The 26,126-nt window shown below is 29.3% G+C and overlaps 1 protein-coding gene across 1 annotated transcript; it reads left to right on the top strand.

Moving 5' to 3' along the window:
* Window positions 1–1,392: 1,392 nt before the first annotated feature.
* On the top strand, window positions 1,393–25,057 carry LOC123299699 (alkaline phosphatase-like). Its single transcript, XM_044882002.1, has 7 exons — window positions 1,393–1,549; window positions 21,194–21,396; window positions 21,911–22,103; window positions 22,172–22,338; window positions 22,949–23,299; window positions 23,661–24,072; window positions 24,802–25,057. The coding sequence occupies exons 1-7, from the start codon at window positions 1,486–1,488 to the stop codon at window positions 24,984–24,986; spliced, it is 1,575 nt and encodes a 524-aa protein (XP_044737937.1). The 5' UTR covers window positions 1,393–1,485; the 3' UTR covers window positions 24,987–25,057.
* Window positions 25,058–26,126: the final 1,069 nt, after the last annotated feature.

The raw sequence follows: 26,126 nt of genomic DNA, 5'->3' as shown, positions 1-26,126 counted from the left end.
AAATTTATGAAAATTCGGATTTTCGGATATTGTCGATTTTTATTAACATAATATGGTTGAATTTTTCGATATTTATCGAAAAATTAAACCATTTCGATATTAAAAAAAGTTGGTTATCCACCGAGTATCTAATAAGTGCGAAATAAATTTGCAAACTTTTTCCGCGAATATGGTCAAGGAGTTTACATGTTTTTTAAGTTATTCATAAAATTTAATTTTTTGGCGGCTTTTGAGTTTTTACAGTTGAAACACATGTTGGAAACAAAATGGATCTTGGTAGACCAGTGAAACATAATTTCTCACGGAAACTCCTCTGGCACTCGAACTAGAGCGGTAAAGTTAGTGCTAAGACCTGGCCTACTTTACTAGTTGAAATTTTTAAATCAGCAAATTCGCTCTCAAATTTACAGTGAAATTGGGTGAGGGGATCATAGGGATCAACAATAAGGATCGTTAAATATGTACTTCTATGCACATTTTGATCGTTTTCACTGACTAATTCCAGTGAAAGTTGGTCGCTATAACCGACATGTGAGTTAATAAGGTTTAAAATATAGATAATAAGGATCAAAATATAGATAATAAGGCTCATAATAAAGTTTATAGGGTACAAAATAGTATTATGATGCCGCTTTGTTTAATTGAAACAGACACGAAAGTTTAAATATATGGTATAAATATAGGTATATGCGTTGGTCGTTACAGCCGATATGTGGGCCTATAATTCCAATGGATATTGGTACATTCGTATATGTAGGGATTCAGTCGGGAGGAACCTTTCAATTTTGCAGTTATATACGCCGTATATCTCCGATTACGCTCCATTTCAGCATTGATCTAAATAGCCTATACTTGAGTTGTTTTATCGAGGTTTACTTTTTGAACTTTAAAGTGTGTTTTCGAGCCTTATACTACAATTTAATTGGTTGTCCTCGATAAAACAATTCAAGTATAGAGCGTCAGGAAAACTGATAATATCTGTCTCAGTGTCCAGTCTGTAACGTTTATCAGTTTTAAATGTGGCTACTGATAACTTAGTGGATTTCCTTTTAAAAAAATTATCTAAGGACTAACAGTTTAACAAATCTTTTTTTTTTATTAATACTATTAAAACAAAAATAAATAGTATAAAAATATGTGATAAGTATACACAATCAGAATCAAGTTATAAAACTCAAACTGTTAAGGTATTACAATTATTCATTTCACTGGTGACTGAAACAGTGACTGAAGAGTAGTTGTCTCTGTTGTGTGCCTGGCTGTGTTTGGACTGCGCTTGTATAAAACATATTATAATACCTATCTATCTATCTATATGTGCAAAAAAAAGATACTTTTCTATTCATAATAATTCAGTTCGCATATAAATACTAAACATATTTATTTATTTAAATAAAAAAATATGTATTAAAAAATATTATTTATTAATTTTAATTTATTATTCATCAATTTAATTATTATCATTAATTTATTATTTATTTAAAAATGAAATTCGTTTGTATTTTATGTATTGTGTTATTGGAATTTACCGGGTGGTGTATTAGTGAAGGTAAGTTAGAATTCTACATTTTTACTTATTTATCTATGTAAGTTTTTGAATTGCTATCATTCATTGTTGATGTATTTAATCTACTCGTGACAAGAAACCTGCTTTGTTGAAAAGAAGGGAAGTGAAGCGTCTAGGACAGTTTGATTCTATCCGTTTTGTGGCAGTCACACCGGAAATGTCTACAAAGTTTGTGGTTGGGATAGTCTATGAGTTTTAGTGATTCAAAAATATCAAATACTTATGTTTGTAATAAAATTATAGCGAGTCAGCCTTCCAAACTTTGATTATGGACTGGACTCTCGGAGGGCAGCTTTATGAATCATTAGTCACTTTTTTTTAAAAAATATCAATCAAAATTCACAGTTGTAGAATTTAATTGAGTTAAGATATGCAAATAATACTTTCTTCCAAATTCTATCTATTTTTTAACTAATGATATTCGATAAATTGTAAAATCATAACATATTTTAAAAAACTAAGAAAATACGCTATTTTAACATGTGGACTAAAAAGTACAAAATAATGTTAATTGTAAGGTAAATTTAAATGTTATAAAGCTTGGGATGCTCTCTACATTCATTCTTGCAAAGTGCCTTTCAGGGCCCGATCCGGGAGGGATAGGACGAGCCGAGCCGGAGTGGCTTTTTAAAGTTGACATATGCTTGAAGCTCGAAAAATAACTTTTATCGATAAAAATAATTCAAAAGAAAAATGTTGAGTGTAGGCGCACATCTTACGCAGTCATTAAACGTGACTTAGGTTTTTAATCTCACGCTACTTCATCAACTGGTTAATCGATAGATGAACACTTTAAGAAAGTTGTTGATTAAAAAAGTAAAATTTTTTGTCCGAATCATTTTAACGCAAACCGTATACATAGTTTAAGCAAATATGGACTGAAAAGTTTTACACAAAATTCGCATTTTTTCGTATCAAATTGAATCGAAATCGCGATGCCGGTATAAGATTTGTTCTTTTGAAACTTATATATTTTGTTTCAAGCATTTTCTTCGATTAAATTTATTTATCGAGTTTCAAGCATATGTCAACTTATTTTCAACAAAAAGACACTCTGTGTGTGGTATGAGTATAAAGCGCGGAGAATATTTTTTTATCCGGAGGGGCTAAATAGCTAGATCGGGCCCTGGACTCATTAAGGACGTTCCCAATAAAACAGTGTATGATTTTTAAGACTTATACATTTCAAATTTTGGAATGATTTCTGTAAGTATTTCGGAAAATTAGACGAAAATTAAGAGTAAAATTTTCGATATATACCATATAGGCCACTTAGAAGAAATAGTCCTTTTTTTAACACAAATGCCATTCATTTCATCACTTGTTATATTCTTCTTTATAGTAAAATATTTGTTACGCTTTTAACTAATGAATATTAGTAGAGTAAATTAATTTTAAGAAAATTATCCTTATCATAAAGAATGCCTTTAAAAGCATTTCAATACAGGAATTTATATGTTAAAAAAGCTACCTATAACAACTCGAATGTATAAATTTAGACCGTAATGGGTATTAAAACAAGTGAAAACAAACAATTGACTGAGTTAATTGTTGAAATACCATGTATAGACAGTGTTGATTACTCTATCACATTACACATACATACATGTCACACATATATAATTGATATAGCCAAAACATACATACTATACAATTTGCGCATAATTTGCGCTCTCACGGATAAACAGTAATGTTTACGAAAAAATGTTTCAAACAAAAGTTGTTTATTTTTTTATAAGGAACATTTTTTTTATTTATACTTTTGTTCTATCTCTAACGGTTTACAAGAAGACAGGACCCAATTGACCTATGTTGCTCATTTACGAACTTGACCTCACTTTTTACGTCCTCAGCGCGCTATAAAAATTTCAGCTTGATATCTCTTTTCGTTTTTGAGTAATCGCGATGACAGACGAACAGAAAGATGACAGACGACATACGACAGACAGACAACTGGAAATGGACTAATTAGGTGATTTGATGAACACCTATACCAAAATTTTGTTCATGGTATCAATATTTTTAAGCGTTACAAACTTGGGACTAAACTTAATATACCTTCGTATATTTCATATACATGGTATAAAAATTACCGGCTTATAAAAGGCATTAATGAGAATGAATATACACGATTTAAGGTAGTTTTTTGGGAACACCCTTAACAGAAAAATTGTATTAGATTCTTATATATACAGGTCAAGCTAAAAATCTGCCTGAAAACTGAATATCATAGTCCATTTTTGGGAGATATGACTACCTCAACGTAAATACAATAAAAAGAGGCAAATATAATTCGATATTTTATGGCCAATCGTCACAGATGCTCATTTTCCCTTATCTGATATTTTATCATAAGAGAAGTAAACAAAATCATAGCTTTTTTCGCCACTGTGAAGTGAAACCTTGAAAAATTGCTTTTAAGTATATCAAAATATATATAATTGACGTAATGAATCCCAATCATTTGAAGGTTTATTTATCAATGTGTTTTTTTTTTAAATAGATAAAATTTTTACAGTACCTACACGTGTTTCGTTGATATTTATAATATGTAACAACTAAAACATGGCTATTGTTTTTTTCAAATACATAGGTCAGGTTGATAATACAAAATTATCCACAGAACACAATAGCTAAAAAAACTTTTATTTACATATTTAAAAAAAAATTCACGCCTGTGACTCTTTTGTGGAAATTTGTCTTTTTTTTTACTTATTATTATTATTAAATCCTTTGGTAATCAGATTTTGTATTATCTCATGGAATTTAAGATTAAATACGGATGGATCGCGCGCTTACTAATATAAATAATCCCCCGTAGGGGAAAGTGGTCTAAAATGATCCCCCTAAGAAAAAAAGTAATTTATAGCCAAACTATTCGACATATGTATAAAGTCGAAATATTTTCCAATTCTTTATTCAAATGTTACAATATTAGTATGTAAATTTCTTTTGATCTGTTCAAATTTTTAGAAATATTCAATATTTCTCAAAAGGGATCGTTTTGACCGACCGTTTTGTCAGGATAGTAGGTAAAATGATACTATTGCATTTTTTATCAAACAGTTCACATAAAATATTAACTGTTCTTTTAAACATCAACGATTAGTATGAAAACAAAAATCACAGGTAAATTCATCTAAATCAACACATTCAAGACCCGTTACCTGATGGGGGATCATTTTATCTTATTATAATTTTACACACAAAATAGGGATCATTTTAACCTATATAAAGGGGATCATTTTACCCGTAACGGCATAGGTATTTGAATTTCGTCATAAAAACTGACCTTAAAATTTATTATATGCCTATGAAAATGTGTTATAATGATAAAAGTCAACAAAAGTCAAGAGAAAAAATAACCAGCCCGCAAAAACTAATACCGAAAAATAAATTTTACGTTGAAATCTGTCTTACTATAAATCATAAGCAGTAAAATTAATATTTTTGCTACGAAACACAAATTAGCTTATACATCACCATAAGTCTTTGTTGAATGGTTAATTTGATCGCGCGGAAACCATCTATCGATAAATATACTAGTTTGCTTTAATGGTAACTCAAACCAACGAGAGATCATTTTACCCTGAGCGATCATTATACACCACTTTCTCCAAATATAAATAGTTCACATTACCAAAAGCGCCCTTTCCATGAATGCTTACACTACTAGGCTTAAACGTCGAATGTGATGTCGTTATGCCAAGTCTAAAAAATTTTTTATTTGGAAAAATTCTGTAAGTGAGTTGTATGGTTCCATAAGGCTTCGAAAATTTTTAATTACATGACAAGCTTACAACTGATGAATATAGTAATACCTCGTCATATCTCACTATCCGTTACTTACCGACGCTACCCCGACTTACGCTAATTCAGAGTTATGGGATTTCTAAATCAGCCTATTTTATAACACCGTTTTCAATTTTGTTTCTTATTTGTAAAATATCTGACAAAACATGGTATTTTAAAATCTAAGTAAATTAATGACTTCTTGTGGTTTTTTTGGTTTAATTACTATTTGCCTTAATTTTTTAATGCGGGTATAATTAATTATTTTTTAACGAAACTGACGACTGTACTCAGAATGCTGCAAGGAGCAGTGCTTCTCACTTGATTAATTACTTCAATAATTTATATGCAATTGCCTCCTACTAAGAACACCTTTCTTAAGAACACCAAACGATATTTGCTTACTCGAAATTTTTCCTAAATTAGAAGAACATCTGTTACTGTAACCGTATAATTTTATAATAAATAATAGCCAGTAGACATTATATAAGTATACGACCCACTTTGAAAGTTACATCATTCAATCATCACCAGATCTTTGAATAAATATGTCTACTCTAGATAATAGATTTGTGCCAAAATATCTTCAAACTACAAAACAAGCCATAATAGATTAAAATGAACCACCCTGTAGGTATATTTACTTTTACCAAAAAAAAATTAATTTGTCTCTACTGATTCAATAATGTACTTTATAAAGTAGGTATTGTTGTAAATAAATATACTATTTACAACAATACCTACTTTATAAAGTACATTATTGAATCAGTAGAGACAAATTAATTTTTTTTTGGTAAAAGTAAATATACCTACAGGGTGGTTCATTTTAATCTATTATGGCTTGTTTTGTAGTTTGAAGACATCATGTTCTGACATCATGGACCAAGTTCTTCGGGTTTTTTTAATAGCCAATTTAAATTCTAAGCGTTAAGATATAGAATAACACTTTAAATTAGAAAATTGATCCTCATAAAAAAAACTCATATATTTATCTAAAACATTTTTTCGTAAATGGTCAGCTTTCGGAGGAAATTCGTCTTAAAAATATGTCATTTTTGCATTTAATCGAAAGAAAACACCCTAACTACAGAAAAATGCTTTATCCAAAAGTTATTAAGGGCAACAGAGGACATTCACCTGTGTCCATGACTTTGACCTACAATTATCCATAAACTTTACGAGTATTTTCTTTCGAATAAATGCAATAATGACATATTTCAAGTCGCATTTCCTCCGAAAGCTAACCTTTTTTCGACAAAATGCTTTAAGCAAAAATTGTAAATTTTTTATGAGGATCAACTTTCTAATTTAAAGTGTTATTTTATGTCTTATCGTTTAAAATCTAAATTTGCTATTAAAGCAACCCGAAGAACTAGGTGCAATCTGATGTCGGAGCAAGATATCCTCCATCAAACTCTACAATTTTTGTTTAAGTAATTTTTTTGATTGGCCAAGTGCAAAACGACCTATTATAGATTAAAATGGGCGACTTGTCGACCTATATAATGGTCCACCTATTATGGTCGACTTGTTGCAAATATTATTGACAGACAGCAACAGAATGTATATGATTCAATATAATTTATACTGTCTAAATATTTTATTTTATAAATTCTTTAAACAAATAAATTATTATAAATTTTATTAATAAATCGTAATCAGTCTATTATTTATTAATTTAAGGATACCAAAATACAAACCTTTTTTTAATTTATTTAATTTAATAAATCCATAATGTTTTTTTTATTGTTGCATTTGTAAAAATCGTCGATGTAAATTAAACTTGAATAAGAATATTATTATTAAGGTTGAATAAGCAAATATTTCCTCTCGGAGAGTTTAAATGACCCTAATTGTTACTACCAGTACATAAATGTATATACATACCACCAATTACACAGTACATAACAAATCGTGGTGGTTATGGCATGTGGATCACACCAATATCTTTCTGACTTGGAAAATTATTGTAGGTATTAATGAATTGTCGTTGTTTCTAAATATAGTTCATCTTTTATACCCTGTATATATGAAATATGTATTAAGGTATACTAATATTAGTCTCAGATTTGTAGCACTTAGAAATATTGCGAAACTTTGGTATAGGTGTTGAGCTGAAACTTTTATAATGTACTCAAGACGCAAAAAGTGATTTGAGTTCCTAAATGAGCAACATAGGTTAATTTTTAGTTCCAAGTTTATAAAACTTAAAAGATTGATGCTACGAAGATAATTTTGGTGTAGGTGATCATAAAATCACCTAAAAAGTTCATTTCCGGTTTCCATCTGTTCGTTTGTCTGTCTGTTTGTGATCAATTCAAAAACGAAATAAGATATCAAGTTGAAATTTTTATAGTTTGTTCATAACTTAAAAAGTCAGGTCGAGTTCGTAAATAAGCAAAATAGGTCAATTGGGTTTTGGATCTGTAGGACCCATCTTGTAAACCATTAGAGATATAGAACAAAAGTTTAAATGTAAAAAATGTTTATAAAAAAATAAACAATTTGGTTGAAACTGAGGAAGTGAGAAGAAAGATATTTTTATTACTTTGTGTTTTAGAGTGGCAATCTTTCCTTACTTACATGACGTAAAAAAACAAACGATTGTGTAACCAATACATGGTTTTCAACAAATAACTCAGTCAATTGTTTGTTTTCACTTGTTTTTTTTTACAATTATCGATTTATTTTCTTTTTTGAGGTGACAATAATAAACTACCAAAAAATTGAATACTATTTATACATGTGTTAAGCATATGTTGTGTTTATATTGTTGACGAGACAATTTATAAAAACACTAGAATGATACCCACCCGCTTCGATGGGTTTAACAGTTAAAGATTGATAAACATTGCTCTCGCTTATCCCGCTTCTATAACACTCGAAATAATGGTAAGGATTGTTTTACACAGGTAAAATATGTGTATGATTTTCTATTTTTTTCAATGTATAATAGTCGTAATTATTCATTGAGTATATCAGAAAATATGCCCGTGCAATATTTTATATTGACCATTTTTACCTAAATCTGTAATTTATGGTAATGTTTAATTAAATTTATTTATTTTTTTTAATAATATCTATATCTTTATAATATATATCTCATGTGTTATTGTGAAGTATGAGCAATATTTCTGTACAATTTCATTAAAAACCATTCGCTAGTTTTAGCGTGAAAGCGTAACAAATAAACAAACAAACAAACAGACATGCTTACTTTCGCATTTATAGTTTATAGAGATAATAAAGCTAACTACTGTAAATAGTGTAAATGATAATTTTTTCACATGAAAGCATATTCAAATAAGTATTTTTACCTTAAACTGTCAGTTGAGATCCTGAAGGACCTTGTATGTATTTTGTATTTTTTTTATCTCTCGTAAGCCAACAAAATACATTTCTGATTAAGATAATTTTAAATTTTACACGATGATAATTGTGTAGAGGGTATAATAGCCCAGAAGCCACAAATCCTGAAAGTTCCGTGATACGGATTCTAATATTTTTAATAAAAAAATAAAAGTTAGCACTTAGACAAACAAGATTTGCTTGGTCGGCGTGGATTTGATTGGCCGGAAATATTTTAAATAAATTATGTATTATAAAATTTCCATAATTTTTTTTCGTCATCACGGATTTTGATTAATCTCATATAGAATTTTGTGAGAAAAAATCCGACCGACCAATGATTTTTAGCCGGAAAGGTCACCCACACCTATTTGAATGGTGTGACAGGGAGTAAATTTGATCCATTATCACGTAAACCTTTTCTTTTATCATTTCACGCGTTTTAATGTCACATTCATAATTATCTTGGTATGCGTGCTTACAAACTGCCGAAAGTATCACGCATACCAGATTTTATTGTGTTTGTGAGGATTATACTGTCATAGATTTTACTTATTTGATGACATTCCTTTTAGAGTCATTCTTCTACCAAAATTATTTTTTGTATCAAAATTTATACTTCGTATAATTGTTTCTGCGAAATCTAAGCATTCTTTAATAAATCTAATAACAGTGGTTTGTTTCTATAAAGATCATTTTGTTCAAATTGAATGAAGAAACACGCAAAAAGCTTGATTTTTGCTACCAATTTTTATGTATAAACTATTTGGCTTACAAAAAATGTTTCAAATAAAAAATATTTAGATTTTTATAAAGAACAACTTTCTAATTTAAAGCGTTCGTCTAATCTTTGACATTTACGAATCAAAGTGAGTTTTTAATTGACCCCCGATACTAAATTTAATACCCGTATTAGTTGTGTATCTTTGAATCAAACCTTTTTCGCTTAAGGCATTTTCCTCGATTAAACTTATTTTTCGAGTTTCACTTAAATGTCAAATTAAAAAAGGCACAAAGTTCCTGTATATGGGTAATGTATACCTGCCCTGCGATCGGGAAATATCTGAAAATTCAAATACAAAATTCAAACTGAATAACACAAGAGTCAGATAAAAAGGCAAATAAGCGAATTAATAAGAAGCTTGTAATAAAAAATGTTTATTCAAAAATAGTTATTTTTGACATGCCAGTTCCTTTGTGCCAAAATTGCTTTCTCAACAAAAGGTATTTTCTATTAGATTTAACTCGGAAAATATTATTGTCATTTTTAATGATTAAACAAATTTTACAAAATTTGTTAAGTAAACTGGTTTTATAAATTTGAAAAAGAAATTAAATTAAATTACAGCTATGTAAGCTAACTTAGCTTGTTAATGCATATCTACAATTCAAATTTAAGGCAGTGTCTTAAAAACTGTGAGTGTATGAGAATATTTATAATTATCACTTTCCGATTTGGCTGATGAATTCTTTTAAAAATCGCCAAAATTAGGCATATATTGAAAATTTAATAACTAATTGTATTTTTAGATATTACGTCATATTTTAGAGAAAATTTTTCTTATTTTTTTCTAATCTCCAGCGACCCCCATTAGTTTGAATGATTAAATTCGGTTTGCAGAGTTGTTAGGCAGAACAATGTAATAAAATTGGCGGTTGATTCAGAAATTTGGAAAACTGTGAGTGTATGAGAATATTTAGGATTATCATTTTCCGATTTGGCTGATGAATTCTTTTAAAAATCACCAAAATTAGGCATATATAAAATATTATATTTAATAATTAATTGTATTTTTAGATATTACGTCATATTTTAGAGAAAATTTTTCTTATTTTTTTTCTAATGTCCAGCGACCCCCATTAGTTTAAATGATTGAATTCGGTATGCAGAGTTGTTAGGCAGAACAATGTAATAAAATAGGCGGTTGATTCAGAAATTTGGATTTTTTCAATGTTTTTAAGGCTTTGCTCATCGTTACAGACCCTCCAAATTGAGATAGAAGGTTGAAAATCTGTATGTTAGTTGGGTTAATGCCAAGGAAATGTCTTTTGGGAGTGTCAAACACTCAGTAACTCCACCCTCTTTTTTGTGTCGAAATATCAAGGATTTTCGGGGTTTTTAAGAGCTTGGACGCCGCAACAATCTCTTCAAATTGTAATAAGGGGTTAATTGTATTGGGTGATATTACCAAGTCCGTCATAGCAAATTATGCGAGACCATAATTATACATAAATATTTATATGGTTAATTGAAGGCGAATAATAATTAATAGAACTTATGGATTAAACAAGTAATTATTATACCTAGATACGCACGCATGCAATATAAATAAGTAATTAATTAATTGTTTACAATATGATTTTTTATTTCAATTTGTCAAATCATTATTATTATATGATAACTTTTTTTTTTTGTCTACAAATCAACGTGATATTGTGTAACGGAAGTATCTCGGTTACCGCTGCCTGGATAAAATTTTCGAATCTTATTTTTTAAAAAAACGGTTTTCTTGCGACTAACAATCGATTGACGTCTTTTAAGTCCGATTTGGATGCATAGGTCCCGAGAAAACTTGAAAAAATGAGCTAAAATAGTCGTTTTTACATTTGCTTATAACTTTTTTTCGTTTTTGATATTTTGTGAAGTTATGAGTAAGCAATAAGTTCACAAATCTTCACTTTTTTTTTAGCAAAAAAATTTTGCAAATTTTTCGAAATATCGTATTTTTTCGAAAGCTAATTTTTTTACATTGGGCGACAACTTTTTTTTAATCGTAAGAAAAGCTTTTTTTTTTTTTTTACTTTTGCGAATCTTGTTCGGTTAACTTAGCCATTGATTAGTAGTAAACAAAAAAGCGCTATGTTTCTTTTCTTGTTTTCTTCTGTAACAAAGTATTTTTTGTTTTTTGATAACAATTTTGCCATCCGTTTCGCAGATTAATTGGATTAATACTGAATTAATCAATTCTTCGAATTAAATAGAAATCATTTCCTTTAGTTACCGTGTTTTTACTATCGCTTCCTTTGATAACTGTGTTAAATAACAACGTGATATTATCTAAATTGTTCTTAATTAATTTTACCTACAAATATTATCTAAATAATTACCTACGAATCGCTTCACAAAATTCCGGAAAGTTTTTGTTATTAAACAAATACCGGAAAGTTTTTGTTATCAGCAAAATGCTATTAGAAATTTATAAATATAAATGACTTAAAATAATTTTTAATGATTGCCATTTTCGATGTCTAGCGAGTAAGATCCATGACATAAAGTCGTAAAATACTTTTTTTCATTGAGTGAAACAATAACTTTTACAATAAAATGCGAATGGTGGAAAATGGCTATATCTTGGTGAACTTTTAGCCAAAAACATTTTTCAGTATAAAATTTAAAAGGAAATTATCTTTTTTCTTGTTGTCTGTTGTTGTATACCTATCTTTGCCCAAAAAAAAAAAGATACAGGCGAAAAAGCAAAAGAACAATTTTTGACTTTCTTTTTTCCTATTTTCAACTGTTTTGGCATGAACTTTTTTTTTATTTTTAAAAATTACTAATCCGATGTAAAATTTAATTCTCTACAATGAAATTTTGCTTAGTTTACGAGATATTTGGAAAAAACCAAAATGGGTGTTTTTTTACCTCTATCTTAAATTTCCACCCTCCCATTTAATAGCGCTTTTCTTTTCTTTAATAACTCATTGAACAATTCCTGCAATAAAAACCCTTGAACGCCTTAGTTCCTTTCTATATGACATAATCAATAGTCTAATTTGATTGTATAGGTAAATATATCTCTAAAAATGAATCTTTTTAAGAAAAAGCGATTTGTAAAGTTTAAGGCCAGAAATTATATATCGTGTAAAACAGGGTTAATAGAAACTGTGGGGTGAATAAAAACAGTGAATTATCATTGAAAATTCGAAAAAAGATATAACGTATAGTTTGCACACAAAGTCAAAATCGTTAATAAATATAAATAGTAAAATATAATTGTGGTGGAAGAGCTGGATACATCCATTTTTCCCACAAATGGATATGCTTAATATACTGACGTGCGCTCCCACCATTATGATAGGCTCTAAAGTACAGTAATTGAAACAATGAGAAATAAATTTCATTTTCGAAATTTTTTTGGAGGGAAAACTTTTGCAAAAAGCAACCTTGAGCTATCTAGTTAGTATATTTAATTGTTTTAAATTATCGCGATAATTATTTTACATAAATAATTAGCATAAGTCTTATGTTATTTGTTTTATATTTAAATGTGTGGGAAATTTTTTGAAGCTTTAAATTATGACATTATCTAATTATTTTACATAATTTATTTTTGTCACGGTGTACACAAATTGTAGGTAATAAAAGATAGTTAACTATCATTTATTATCTACACTTACTATAGGTACACCGTGGCAAAAAGAACATATAAAGTAAAACTCATTATAATATGACAAAATAAATATTATTGTAAATTATACCTACTAATAAAACCCAGAAAAATAAAGGTTTTCCTGCATAAAACTCCAAGAAAAATTTTTTTACACTGATTATCCTTATTCGGATGTAAGAAATGACCTGGGAAAAGTAATATTGTAATAATGCAATAATAATGAAAATTTGACTTAAACAAGTGAAAATAAACAATTGACTGAATTACTTGTTGAAATACCATGTATAAACACTGTTGAATATTAGTGCTTGCATTATTTTTAATAAATTAAAACATTACAAAACCAACAAATTCATGGTGAGCCCTTTGATCAAATTTTCAAAAATTAAAAAATTTAGAAGTGAAATTAATTAAATAGATGTGAATCGGTCACATACTAAGGAAACCATCGTAAGATATAGCTCGTAAAAGCTTAGACTAGAAACCCCAAGGCAGCAGACGCAGTGAAAGCTCAGCCATAGCTTGGAGACGAGTTGTGGAGAACACAGCGAGACAGATAAGAAAACATATAGAGAAAGGTCGAGTACTTAACCACAAATAGAATTCGCTTCAAAACAAAATTCGTGGAAGCCCTGTGCTCCAGCAATTTGCACAAATCGACTGAGCTTCCTAGCATCTCCTTTTTTCCGACTTTTAAGTCCGATTTGGATGCATAGGTCCCGAGAAAAGTTGAAAAAATGAGCTAAAATAGTCGTTTTTACATTTGCTTATAACTTTTTTTCGTTTTTGATATTTTGTGAAGTTATGAGTAAGCAATAAGTTCACAAATCTTCACTTTTTTTTAGCAAAAAAATTTTGCAAATTTTTCGAAATATCGTATTTTTTCGAAAGCTAATTTTTTTACATTGGGCGACAACTTTTTTTTAATCGTAAGAAAAGCTTTTTTTTTTTTTTACTTTTTTTTACTTCCTAGCATCTCCTTTTTTCTGTAGCAAAATAGACTTTGATTAATATAGTTCGATAAAATCTCGAAGGAACTCTTTTTCTTTTGACAAAATTGAAAGTTATAAATATCAAGATGTTATAAAAAAAATTGAGGTTCTTGGGTAGGTTGAATAGTGACCAAGTACACGGTAAGCAATTTTTGTGGATATCACTGTGTCAGTATCGGTGTGAACGCCATACTGTATACTGTATTGAGCAATAATTATGGCGGAGTTTATTAATGCGTTAGGCCCATACAGGTGTTGGTGATACCCACAATACTTCTGGTGGATAGCCTTGTTCAATACTGTAATAATACTTATGCTAAAATAAATACTATATATATATATATATACCAGACTAGCATTGTAGAAAACGTCATGCGTAACTTACCGTGTAATATGCTTTCCAAAGGCTCACTAAATAACCAGGTGCCTTCACTTGACAGAGAAACATGTGGCCAATTTCAAAATCCACTAAATTGGGAAATCGGTGCTATTCTCGTTTACAAGCAAATACTTCAACTTCATACAAATTTTGTGCAAAATTCATACTTTCATTCATATAACTCTAAATAATAAAAAAAAATATTAATCAAAAGCAAAATTGTAGAAAATACATTTTACTATAATCCATCAATGAATAGTACAATAATTTATTTTATCATGACAAATCTATGACGGTTTGTGACATAACTTTGAGCGATGTTACGCAATATTCAGAGCCAACAATTACCTATGTATATTCTAAACATAGCTCAACATGTATTACATTTCCGTATTACCGTATTTGTCACCCTGAGTAAATCATAAATTTATCCATAAAAATTTTAATTGCTAATCAATCTAATTGAACCGTATTGAATTACAGTGCAACCTCGATATAACGAATCTGAAGGGAACCAGTAAATATTCGTTATATCAAGTAATTCGTTGAACTGAGGTTCGTTATGTTGAGGTTAGATTGGTCTAAAATTCGTTATAAAGAGGTAAAGGATAGTTTTATTCACCTCAATATGTATTACGTACTTATACTAATAAATGATAACACATTTTTATCAAATTACTACATATGTATATGTATTTGCTATGTATTTATACTATTTCTTGATAGTTGAAAATTCGTTATATAGAGGTTGTACGCAAAGAATATTCGTAATGTAGAGGTATATTTTATATTGACTCTTATGGACAATTCAAGGGGATTACGAAAAATTCGTTAAATCGAGGAAATCGTTATATTGAGGTTCGTTATATTAAGGTTGCACTGTATTTATGTATTCATAATAATTATTTATTCATCAACAAACAAATAATATTTTTTTTAACATAACGTTCCGATATAACATTTCCGTTTTTCTACAAATTTATACAACAAATATTTATTTTAAATTCAAGGGTATTCAATTTTTTTAAACTATCCATTGGTTTTTAATTCGTATAAAAAGAAATACTTTATATTATAATAATTTATTAATTATATATAATACAATAAATTATCGGTTAAAGAATATTAATTTTTTTAACAATTTTAATAATAATACAAAAGCTGATATAATTCAAGGATTTCGCGTATTTTTTAAGGAAAAGCTAATTAAAATTTTTATATACCATGTATATGAAATATACATAGTATATTAAGTTTAGTCACAAGTTTGTAACGCTTAAACATATCGCTACCATGAAAAAAATTTTGGGATAGGTGTTCATAAAATCACCTAATTAGCCCATTTTCGGTTGTCTGTCTGTCGTCTATCTGTCATCACAATTAGTCACAAACGAAAAGATATATCAAGCTGAAATTTTTATAGCGTGCTGAAAACGTACAGCGTACTCAGGACGTAAAAAGTGAGGTCGAATTCGTAAATGAGGAACATAGGTCAATTGGGTCTTGACCTATGGGTCCATAAAACCCATCTTGTAAACCGTTAGAGATAGAACAAAAGTTTAAATGTAAAAAAAGTTCCTTATACAAAACTAAACAACTTTTGTTTGAATCATTTTTTCGTAAACATCACTGTTTACCCGTGAGGGCGCAAATTAGGCGTAAATTGTATAGTATGTATTATATAAATTGTATATGTATAATGCAATGTGATAGAGTAATCAACACTATGGTATTTCAACAATTAACTCAGGTTTTGAGACAAATAAAATACTAACAGCCAGCGACTTGATGGAAATGTTAGTTTGGGGTGTAAGTAAGTACCATAGTAAAAAACAATTAAACTCGAGACCCTTGGAAATGATGAAATGAGGGTTGATTTTAGGGGTTGAAAGCGCTTTTTTGCGATTTAGGGAGAAAAATGACCTTCTAGCGAAAAACGTTCAACAGAAAACTTCGGCATAGTAAAAAAATTAAAAAACTTTTTTTCAGAACTTTTTTCAACATTTCGTAAGAAAATCGCAAAAAAACTGAAACATGGTGAAAGTGTTTCTTTTTTATTACAGAATAAGCATGAATTTTTATGAAACCGTAAAATAATTTTTTATTCGAAATTTTTCAAATTTTCTTGTTAAAATTGGTCATTTTTCAACGAAAAACTGTCTTGATGTTTTTTTCGATTTTCATACTCTACCCAAGCTCATTTTAGCCGTAAAATGTCTACTTTAAAATGGTCTGTCTATGTGTATGAAAAAAAAAAAACCATTTTTCGTCTGTAAACACAATAACTCTAAAACGAAAAGAGATATCAAGCTGAAACTTTTATAGCGTGCTCAGGGCGTGAAAAGTGAGTTAGAATTCGTAAATTAAAGATCGAATAGAATAGAATGAGTAAATTACAGCCATCAATTAAATTTATTTAGTAAATAATTTATGTCAATTTACAGTGAATGCGATCTACCAAAGACCAATCCGTGATAACTCAACCCAATTTAATACCGGTTAAATTAGCATGGAGTTTTTTGGAAGCTCGCATTAAAAGCTATTCGTAAAGTTACAATTTAATAGTTTCAACGCTTCATGACTTTTAACTACAAGTGACCAATGGTTAATTCGAATTTATATTCAACCCTCATATTTTAAGCATCAATTTTATCAAATATTTTATTTTTCAACAAATATTTTTAACAGAAAAAATATGTATACCTAATCTAAGAAATTGATTACAATTTCCAAAAATTAATTATCAAATATTTATTATAATATTTACACAAATATATTTATCTTAATTAGTTTTCACACGAAACTTATTGCTATAATAAAATATTGAATTTAAAGATAGTACCAGTTTATTTAAGATCGCACTTAATATTAATAACAATTATTTATAAAATATATATTATTCTTTATTAAAAGATCAATATTGGGTCAATGTCTTTTATATATACTGAAAATATTAGTGATAACGTCATGATATAAAGGTTTTTTAAACCGACTTTAAAAAATTGCAATAGAGACTACATTAATTATAAATATAGTAGTCTCAGTAATTCGACACTTCTCCACATTTCTCCCAACGCCTGTGCAGTGGCGGATTAGCCATATAAGAGTAGCTACAGGACTCGCGCATCTGGAAGACTCCGGGGGCCTCAGGTTGATTTACGAAGACTAAAAAAAGAAAAATTGGAGAAATAGAAGAAATGCTTAAGAAAGGATCGTATTTTTGGTCAGCCCCAGATAGATTTAAAAAAAACACATCCGTTGAAAGAATTTTTTACAGGCCCCACGCTGGCTTAATTCGGCACTTGTGAGATCATAATCACTTAAAAATGTTAAATTTATCTTATACGGTATTTTTACATTATTCCTATCTAACCTAGTTACACTACAAGTGAAAGATCTTTATCGGCGGATCTTGGCTTTGATAATCCGTATTCGTATATTTTTATCGATCCAGTGCGTCACTAATGAATTTCACTGAATTTTTCTGTATAATTCCAATAATCCAATAAATCCACTAATACAACACCCTCCGGATTTTATTAGATTCGGATTAGTGAGATTCTAATGTAGGTACTTTAAATTTACAGTAAATTTTATCTTCTTACGTTGTTCAGAGCTACCATTTAGATAAAATGCATAATTTCGAAGTTTCAGACAAAAATAATTATGGAAATATCGATTCATTATGGGCTCACGATCTATAAAAGAGTTTTAACATTGAACTAATTCAATGATTGATTGATTGCTTTTCTCAATCAAGGTTAATAGAATAGCACAATTTTTTTTACTGATACTGTATTATATAATTTTCAATCAAATAATAATTAATATTTCTATCATATTAAGGTGGTTGGTGTATTGGAAGAATTCAAAAATTATTGAATCCAGTGCCACTTAATAGAATACAAGCCATAAATTCATTCTCAACCCTATTTTGCATTTTTTTAACTCCCGAACTAAAAAAAGAGGTGTTATTTTAACCGCTGTGTGTCTGTGTCTGTCTGTCTGTCTGTGGGATCGTAAACGGTAGAATCGATTTTGATTTTTTTGTATTTCGTTTGAATGGTAATTTAATGAAGAGTGTTCTTAGCTATGTTTTACGTGTGAGTTTAGGGTTCCATACCCGAAAAAAACTAAGACTTTAGCGACGATCTTCAAAATCGGTTCAGTTTGGAAAATGCTTTAAGGAAAGCGGTTATTTAAAGGAGAGCCTACTACATAGACATGTTTAAAAATTTGTCGGAGGTTTTTTAAATTTTGTAAACACTTGTTAAAAAACAATTAAAAAATAAAAATTACTGTATGTACTAAGTTTTAGCAAATTCCGAAATAAAAAGCTGTTTGTCGATCCGTTGTCGATCCGCTGCTTTGTTTTGACTTGTAAAATTGGATCAACAAGCAAGCATTATAATAAAATGAAAACAGATTTTAGAGAAGCTTTAAGACTTCTTCATTCTCAAGAAATACATATCAAGTACATTCTGGTTTTTCTTTTTACTTCTTTCTTGCTGTTGTTTAGTTTTATTTTCCAACTATAAAAGCAGTAATAATTAAAATAATTAACTAAATTCATTTGATATGCATTATTTTATTTATTTACGAGGCCTACTTAAAAACTTTTAATTAATTAAAGAGGAAATTAAAAAATAAGTCATAATATCAATTTCGAAACTTTTTAATTGTAAACAGTGGCGAAACGGTAATACTTGTAATAGTACCTACTCATATAAGTAGCTTTCGTTCTGAATTGCCAAATTTTCAGAATATCTATTTAACAATTGAAAACAAACAATTGACTAAGTTAATTGTTGAAATACCATGTATAGACATGTGTTGATTACACTGTCACATTACAAAATATATACATGTCACATAAACACAACTGATATTCCCATATAATACATACTATAAAATTTGCGCCTAATTTGCGCACTCGCGGGTAAACAGTGATGTTTACGAAAAACTGTTTCAAACAAAAGTTGTTTAGTTTTTTATAAAGTTCATTTTTTACATTTAAACTTTTGTTCTATCTCTAACGATTTACAAGATGGGTCCTACGGACCCAAGTCCCAATTGACCTATGTTGCTCATTTACGAACTCGAATCATTTTTACGTCTTTAACACGCTATAAAAATTTCACATATACACAACTGATATTCCCATATAATACATACTATAAAATTTGCGCATAATTTGCGCTCTCACGGGTAAACAGTGGTGTTTACGAAAAAATCTTTCAAACAAAATTTGTTTATTTTTTTATAAGGAATTTTTTTTACATTTAAACTTTTGTTCTTTCTCTAACGACTTATAAGTTGGGTCGTACGGACCCAAGACCCACTTGACTTATGCTGTTCATTTACCTCACTTTTTACGTCCTGAACTTACGCTATAAAAATTTCAGCTTGATATCTCCTTTCGTTTTTGAGTTATCTTGAAGAATGATGAACAGACGGCAGACAGACAGACAGACAACCGGAAATGGACTAATGATTTTATGAAAACCTATAGCAAAATTTAATTCGAAGCATCAATATTTTTAATCGTTACAAACTTGGGACTAAACTTAGTATACCTTGATATATATTACATATATACATTATCTGAAAGCATAATTTGAAAGATGAATTGTGCTAAAATAAGCATTTTTAACTTTCACCTTTAAGGTTTTCGAAAAAATACTTCAAATAAAAATTTTTGTATAACTTTGCTCTTTTCTTAAATCTTTGCTCTATCTCTAAAAGAATTTATCTTAAATCTTTGCTTTATTATCTCTTAAATCTTGGCTCTATCTCTAAAAGAAATAACTAAAAATGTTTGTCAGAATGTCAGAAATTTTAATCGTTGGTTCAAGTATACCTTTACAATTAATCAGAAAAACCCTTACTTGGTACCTACACTAATTATACAAACTAAGTAACTATTGTTAATCTTCGCTAACATAATTAGAAAGCTAAATAACGGCGTAGTTACACTAAATAATTTGTCGCTGACTATATTTCATTGCAAATTTTTTTTCCCTAAACTAAAAACCTTGATGTTTTATTTGGCTAACAACTGACAATAGCAACTTAATTAAAGACGATTAATCTAACTCGATTATTTTGGTTTTAATCGGTTTTGTTTTTTAAGAAACTGACTGAATATCTGAGACTTGAATAAATAAGTATTTAACACACTCTTCAATAATATCATACAGAGTGTTCCAAACTATAACAGCAGGACTAATTAAATATAGTAGATACCGTAAAATTAATGACAATTTCTCAATATTCTCAATTTATGATCGAAAAGCGGTTTTTTATAGATACAGGGTGTTTAAGGGAAATTTTAAGGGAAAAAAATATTTTTTACACGAAAAGAGGTGATGGAATACATACCCATATCTCTACGATTGGTTTTCATAATGTATCACCTAAATCCTTTAATCGTGGGGGAAGGGTGCTTTAAAGCATCCTTATCTAAAAAAAGGATGCTTTCCCGGCTATAAGTGTATTAATTGAGAAATTGACATTATTTTACCACTTTATGAAGTTCTGCTGATATAACTTGGACCACACACTGTGTAAAATTTTTGTTCCTTACATTACCTACTGCCCGAAAATAGATCAAAATAATCTTTTGCTATCCATATTGTAAAAATTTCAAAAAATATAAAATACTATTGTCCTTTTCTAGAATGTATACCTTGATGAAAATTTAGATTTTCTTTATTTATTACAGATCCAGAATATTGGTTAAAAAAAGTAGACGATGAATTAGAAAATGCATTAAATGTTAGGCATAATAAAGGTAAAGCCAAAAATATAATACTTTTTGTTGGAGATGGAATGGGTCCAAATACTGTTGCTGCCTCCAGAATTTATAAGCATGGAGAGGGTGGAAGACTAGCTTTCGAAGAATTTCCTCATGCTGGTCTTATCAAAGTATGTATATCCAAATATTTTTTTGAATTGTTTTGTAAACTTAACGTCTGTCCAACCAATAATAAAAGAGTGGCATCGTTTACTTACTTTAACTATGTAACTAATAAGCATAAACAATTGTGTCATGTGTGATGGAGATTGAACCTACGGGAACAGCCAACTGGCATCAATGCTGCCAGATCATTTAGAACAAAAAACGGTAAATTCAGTAAAAAGACGATAGACGGTAAACAGACGGTAGACGGTATTTTACTTAAATTCTTCATTATTATAAATGCGCCACCGTTTTAACGGGATATCTGGCAACACTGACTGGCATTACAAATGAAGTGAGCCAAAGTTCTCAAAAGAAGTGTGGAAGAAAGAAGTTATCTTCTTCTCCCAAAGAACATCAGACAGGGAAGAAATGCATGTTGCTACACAACATATTGTTATTTAGAGGAAGAGTGGCGACTCAAAATGCTAAAGGTTGTTAGTTCGATTCTTCTTACTATAAGATTTTAATACATTACAGACATATTCTGGTGATCACATGGTTCCTGATTCAGCCAGTACAGCCACCTCAATGTTCTCAGGTGTAAAAGTTAACTCAAAAACAGGTGGTGTCGATGCTTCAGTAAAACGAGGAGATTGCATGGCTGCAAACAACACAAAATCACATTTATCCACAATTATGAAATGGGCACAAGCTGCTGGAAAAGCTACAGGTTTGTGTTTTCGAATTTTAGTGACCTCTAAAGAAAATTGATTAATTACTTATATATTTCTTTTGCAGGGTTTGTAACTACGACCAGGATTACTCATGCCACCCCAATGTCACTATATGCTCATACAGCTGATAGAGAATGGGAATGCGATTCAGTAATACCAAAAGATTACAGAAATTCTTGTAAAGATATCGCTCGACAGTTAGTTGAGGATGAGCCTGGAAAATATGCTCGAGTAAGAATTTATTATATTCAGATTTCACAATCTACTGAATGAAATATCCGGTATTTTCACGTTGCTTTCGCATTACTTCGGGAATGATAAGCTTTTTTTAAACATTAATACAAGTAAATTTGCTAATAATATTCATTTTTAAAGTAAATTGTTACCAAGACTTTAAATAGAAAGTACTAAAACCATAGATATAATATATACAGAGTGCGGGAGAGAACAGTGAGAGTGTCTGCAGATAATAGAGAACGCTGTCGAGCTACCGTATCATTTTCTCTATGGTGACGTCATCATGTAATACATAGAGACGCGCAGTAGCTTGGCAGCATTCTCTCTCACTTATGGCTAGCATAGACACTTGCACACCCTTTCTTATAATATCTCTATGACTAAAATCAAAATAACCATCTCGTACTTTATATTATAAAATGTAATTTGACCAAATAATAATGCTTTTGTGAGAGGCAGCGTTCTCTCTCACTTATGGCTAGCATAGACACTTGCACACCCTTTCTTATAATATCTCTATGACTAAAATCAAAATAACCATCTCGTACTCTATACCATAAAATGTAATTTGACCAAATAATAATGCTTTTGTTTTGTTTTTAAGGTGATTATGGGAGGAGGTATGCAAACAGTAAATCCAAATTATAAAACAGAATTTGAAAATTGGAAATATGATAATTGGACATGTGTTCGAACAGATGGAAAAAATTTGATTGAAGAATGGGTAGAAGACAAAAAACTTAGACGATTGAATCATGCTTATGTTACCAATACTAAAGATTTATACAATGTAAATACAGATGAGGTCGATTATTTACTAGGTGTTTATGCAAATGGTCATATGCCATACGATTATGAACGGGATCGTAGCGATTTAGGTCAACCATCTTTAGTAAATATGACAGAAGTTGCTGTTAAATTATTGAAAAAATACGTTAATGGATTCTTTTTAATGGTGAGTTAAGCGATAAACAATTTATTTAGTCCCCGATCTAAAAAAAAAAAGATGTTATAAGTTTGACTTCCATGTGGGTCTGTTTGTGACATCATAGCACTTAAACTGATGCACCGATTTTGATTCTTTTTTGAAAGCTAATTTAATGAAGTGTTCTATGTTTCAAGAAAATCGGTTCAGTTTGGAGAAAGCTACATAAGGAAAAAACTGCATTTGTCGGGGGTTTTTTTAATTTTTGTATATTTCAGTTGTTGTTTTAAACAAAACTAGAAGTTAACCTTGTAAATGATTACACACAATCTTCTATTCCTATTTTCCAACTTTACGTATTTAAATCGTATAAGTTTTATGATTATTTTAGGTAGAAGGTGGATTAATTGATCAAGCAAATCATCGTGGCACAGCTCGCAGAGCTTTAGATGAAACATCTGTATTTAGCGATGCGATAAAAAAGGCTTTAAGTATAGTTGATACTGATGATACATTAATCATTGTAACAGCCGATCATGCGCATGGATTAACATTTAGTGGATATGCAGAACGTGGATCTAGTGTATTAGGAATTGCAGGAATTTCAAAAATTAATCAAATTCCTTATACAACTTTAAATTATGCGGTGGGTGGTGTTAATAATTTCCAATTAACTGTAAATGGTACAAATATTGATCGAAAGGTGCCAAATAATACTGAAGATTTTACCTACAGTCAGCAAACTGGTATTTTAAATGATGAAGGCGTTCATGGTGGATCAGATGTTTTTGTTTATGCTATAGGTAAATATTCCAAGTTCAGTTAAACGGCTCAAAATTTATTTTTTTGCCTTTAGATATTTTCATGAAAAGATAAAAATCCCTTTTGTTTAAAAAGCATCTTATGAGAGGAAATATTACCTGCTTACGAGTTTTTTTTCATTCAAATACTTCAGTATAATTTTCAACAATTTTGCATACTCCTAGTTTTCTATTGCAATGAATCGAAAATTGAAGTTTCTACTTCATTCATACTGAAGCCTATTAGTACAGGAGACAGCATTAGAACGACCTTCAACCATCTGATAATCAGATAAAACATATTTTTTACGAAATTTTATTGATTGATAAACACGGCTATGATAACTTGTCTATCGAAAAGTGTTCATATTTATATTTAAATTAATTTTAATGAATTTATTTTTATAACGGTTTTTTGCGGACAAACCTATATCATTATTTTCATAATCAAATTATTTTTCTTCTGAGACCAATTTCAATTGGCTAACAGATCGGTGTAGTTACTATATTGATTAACCTGTTCATACGATATGAACAGATCTACACTGATCTGTTAGCAATTGAAAATTAAAATTATTTTTCCAATTCTTGTTTCATGAACAATGTTTAAATAATCAATTGATTAAGAATACTTGCAACAATGAAGAAAGTATCTCCGTCTTCCTACATGTACATAAAATACCACAGCTATTGCTTGGATGTATAAATTTTTCAATAAAATTTTTGTTACAGGCCCAATGTCACATTTATTCCATTCTTTGCACGAACAACCGTACATTGCACGAGTAATGGCATATGCCGCAAGACTGGATTCGCCTTTTAATGACTTGAAATCTTCGGCATCTTCAAGATACTTTGGAAGCTCATTTTACTTGTTACTATTAGTATTTTATTGCTTACGTTCGTTTTTTATATGATATTTAAGTATTATAGATAATTGTAATTTATGTTTCCTAATGTTATAAAATAAATTTTACAATTAGTGTTATATTTTAATTATTTAAATACATTTCCCTAAAAATTTATGATTTTCCGAATCGAATCAAGAAATAAGTTTTTGGGCGGATCTCAAAAACCTTATGTATGGAGATTTATCAAAATTGATTACAAAATATGTCTCGTTTTTTTTTTTAATTTCCTCGAGGGATGGTACCCTTTGAAAAATCATCAAAAAAATTTCAGAATTAATTTGTATTTGATAAGACTCTGTATATAGAATAATTTTGGCCCAAGAAATATAAAAATTGGATTCATTGGGTGTCTGAGGCTCTACATTTTGGAGAAATATCTAGTGAAATATTTATGTAATCGTTAAATGTGCTCAATTTTTGTGCTGGAGTAATTAAAACCGAAAAATATTTTATTTAAAATCAGATCATTGGACTATTAACAAAGTATTTTCTAAGTAATTACCTGCAATCGATTCCCTTTTTATGAAATTTTAGACGATAATTATCCATCCAATAATCTAATTAACTCAATTATATGCACTTTTTAGTTTAATAGTTTTATTTAACCCAAAATTTAACAATAGGTCGAGTATTTTTTAGAGTTTCGTCCAGTTATTTATTTTTGAGAGGCTTTTAGTGGTATCTTGAGAACTATTCATTTAGTCCAATTGACACTTCCTATTTATCTGCCATACAAAAGCTATTCGCTAAACTAAATGAAACCAAATTTTCGATACGTCAATACTTTTATTATTATAACGTCAAAATTATTTAAAAAAAAAAAATTAAAACAATCAAATCGCCCTTTTTATGATATTTTAGTCGATAACTCAAATCATCATCGAAATCATGTATTTTTCTAAAATAATGTATTTTTTCATCTATCTAAATAATGTATTTTTTGGATTAATAACACGGGTTCATTTAACGATTGGTTGAGTATGTTTTATGATTCGCCCAAAGTTCTTTATTTTTGAGAGGTTTTCGATAGTATCTTGAGAACTATTCAACTAGTCCAATTGACTCTTGCATTTATCTGCTATACGCAAACACCATTCTCTAAACTAAATGAAACCAAATTTTCGATAAGGCTATACATAATTATTA

Source organism: Chrysoperla carnea, chromosome 5, assembly GCF_905475395.1.
Source record: "Chrysoperla carnea chromosome 5, inChrCarn1.1, whole genome shotgun sequence".
Taxonomy (NCBI): Eukaryota; Metazoa; Arthropoda; class Insecta; order Neuroptera; family Chrysopidae; genus Chrysoperla; species Chrysoperla carnea.
The sequence above is the reverse complement of the archived record's forward strand: the minus strand, read 5'-3'. Positions and strand labels throughout refer to the sequence as shown.

Bases quoted from the DNA above. Each gene is read 5' to 3' on its own strand.
- LOC123299699 (XM_044882002.1), top strand. From the start codon at position 1,486: ATGAAATTCGTTTGTATTTTATGTATTGTGTTATTGGAATTTACCGGG. The intron at 21,397-21,910 runs GTATGTATATCC...AATACATTACAG, and splicing joins CTCATGCTGGTCTTATCAAA to ACATATTCTGGTGATCACAT. The intron at 24,073-24,801 runs GTAAATATTCCA...TTTTTGTTACAG, and splicing joins TGTTTTTGTTTATGCTATAG to GCCCAATGTCACATTTATTC.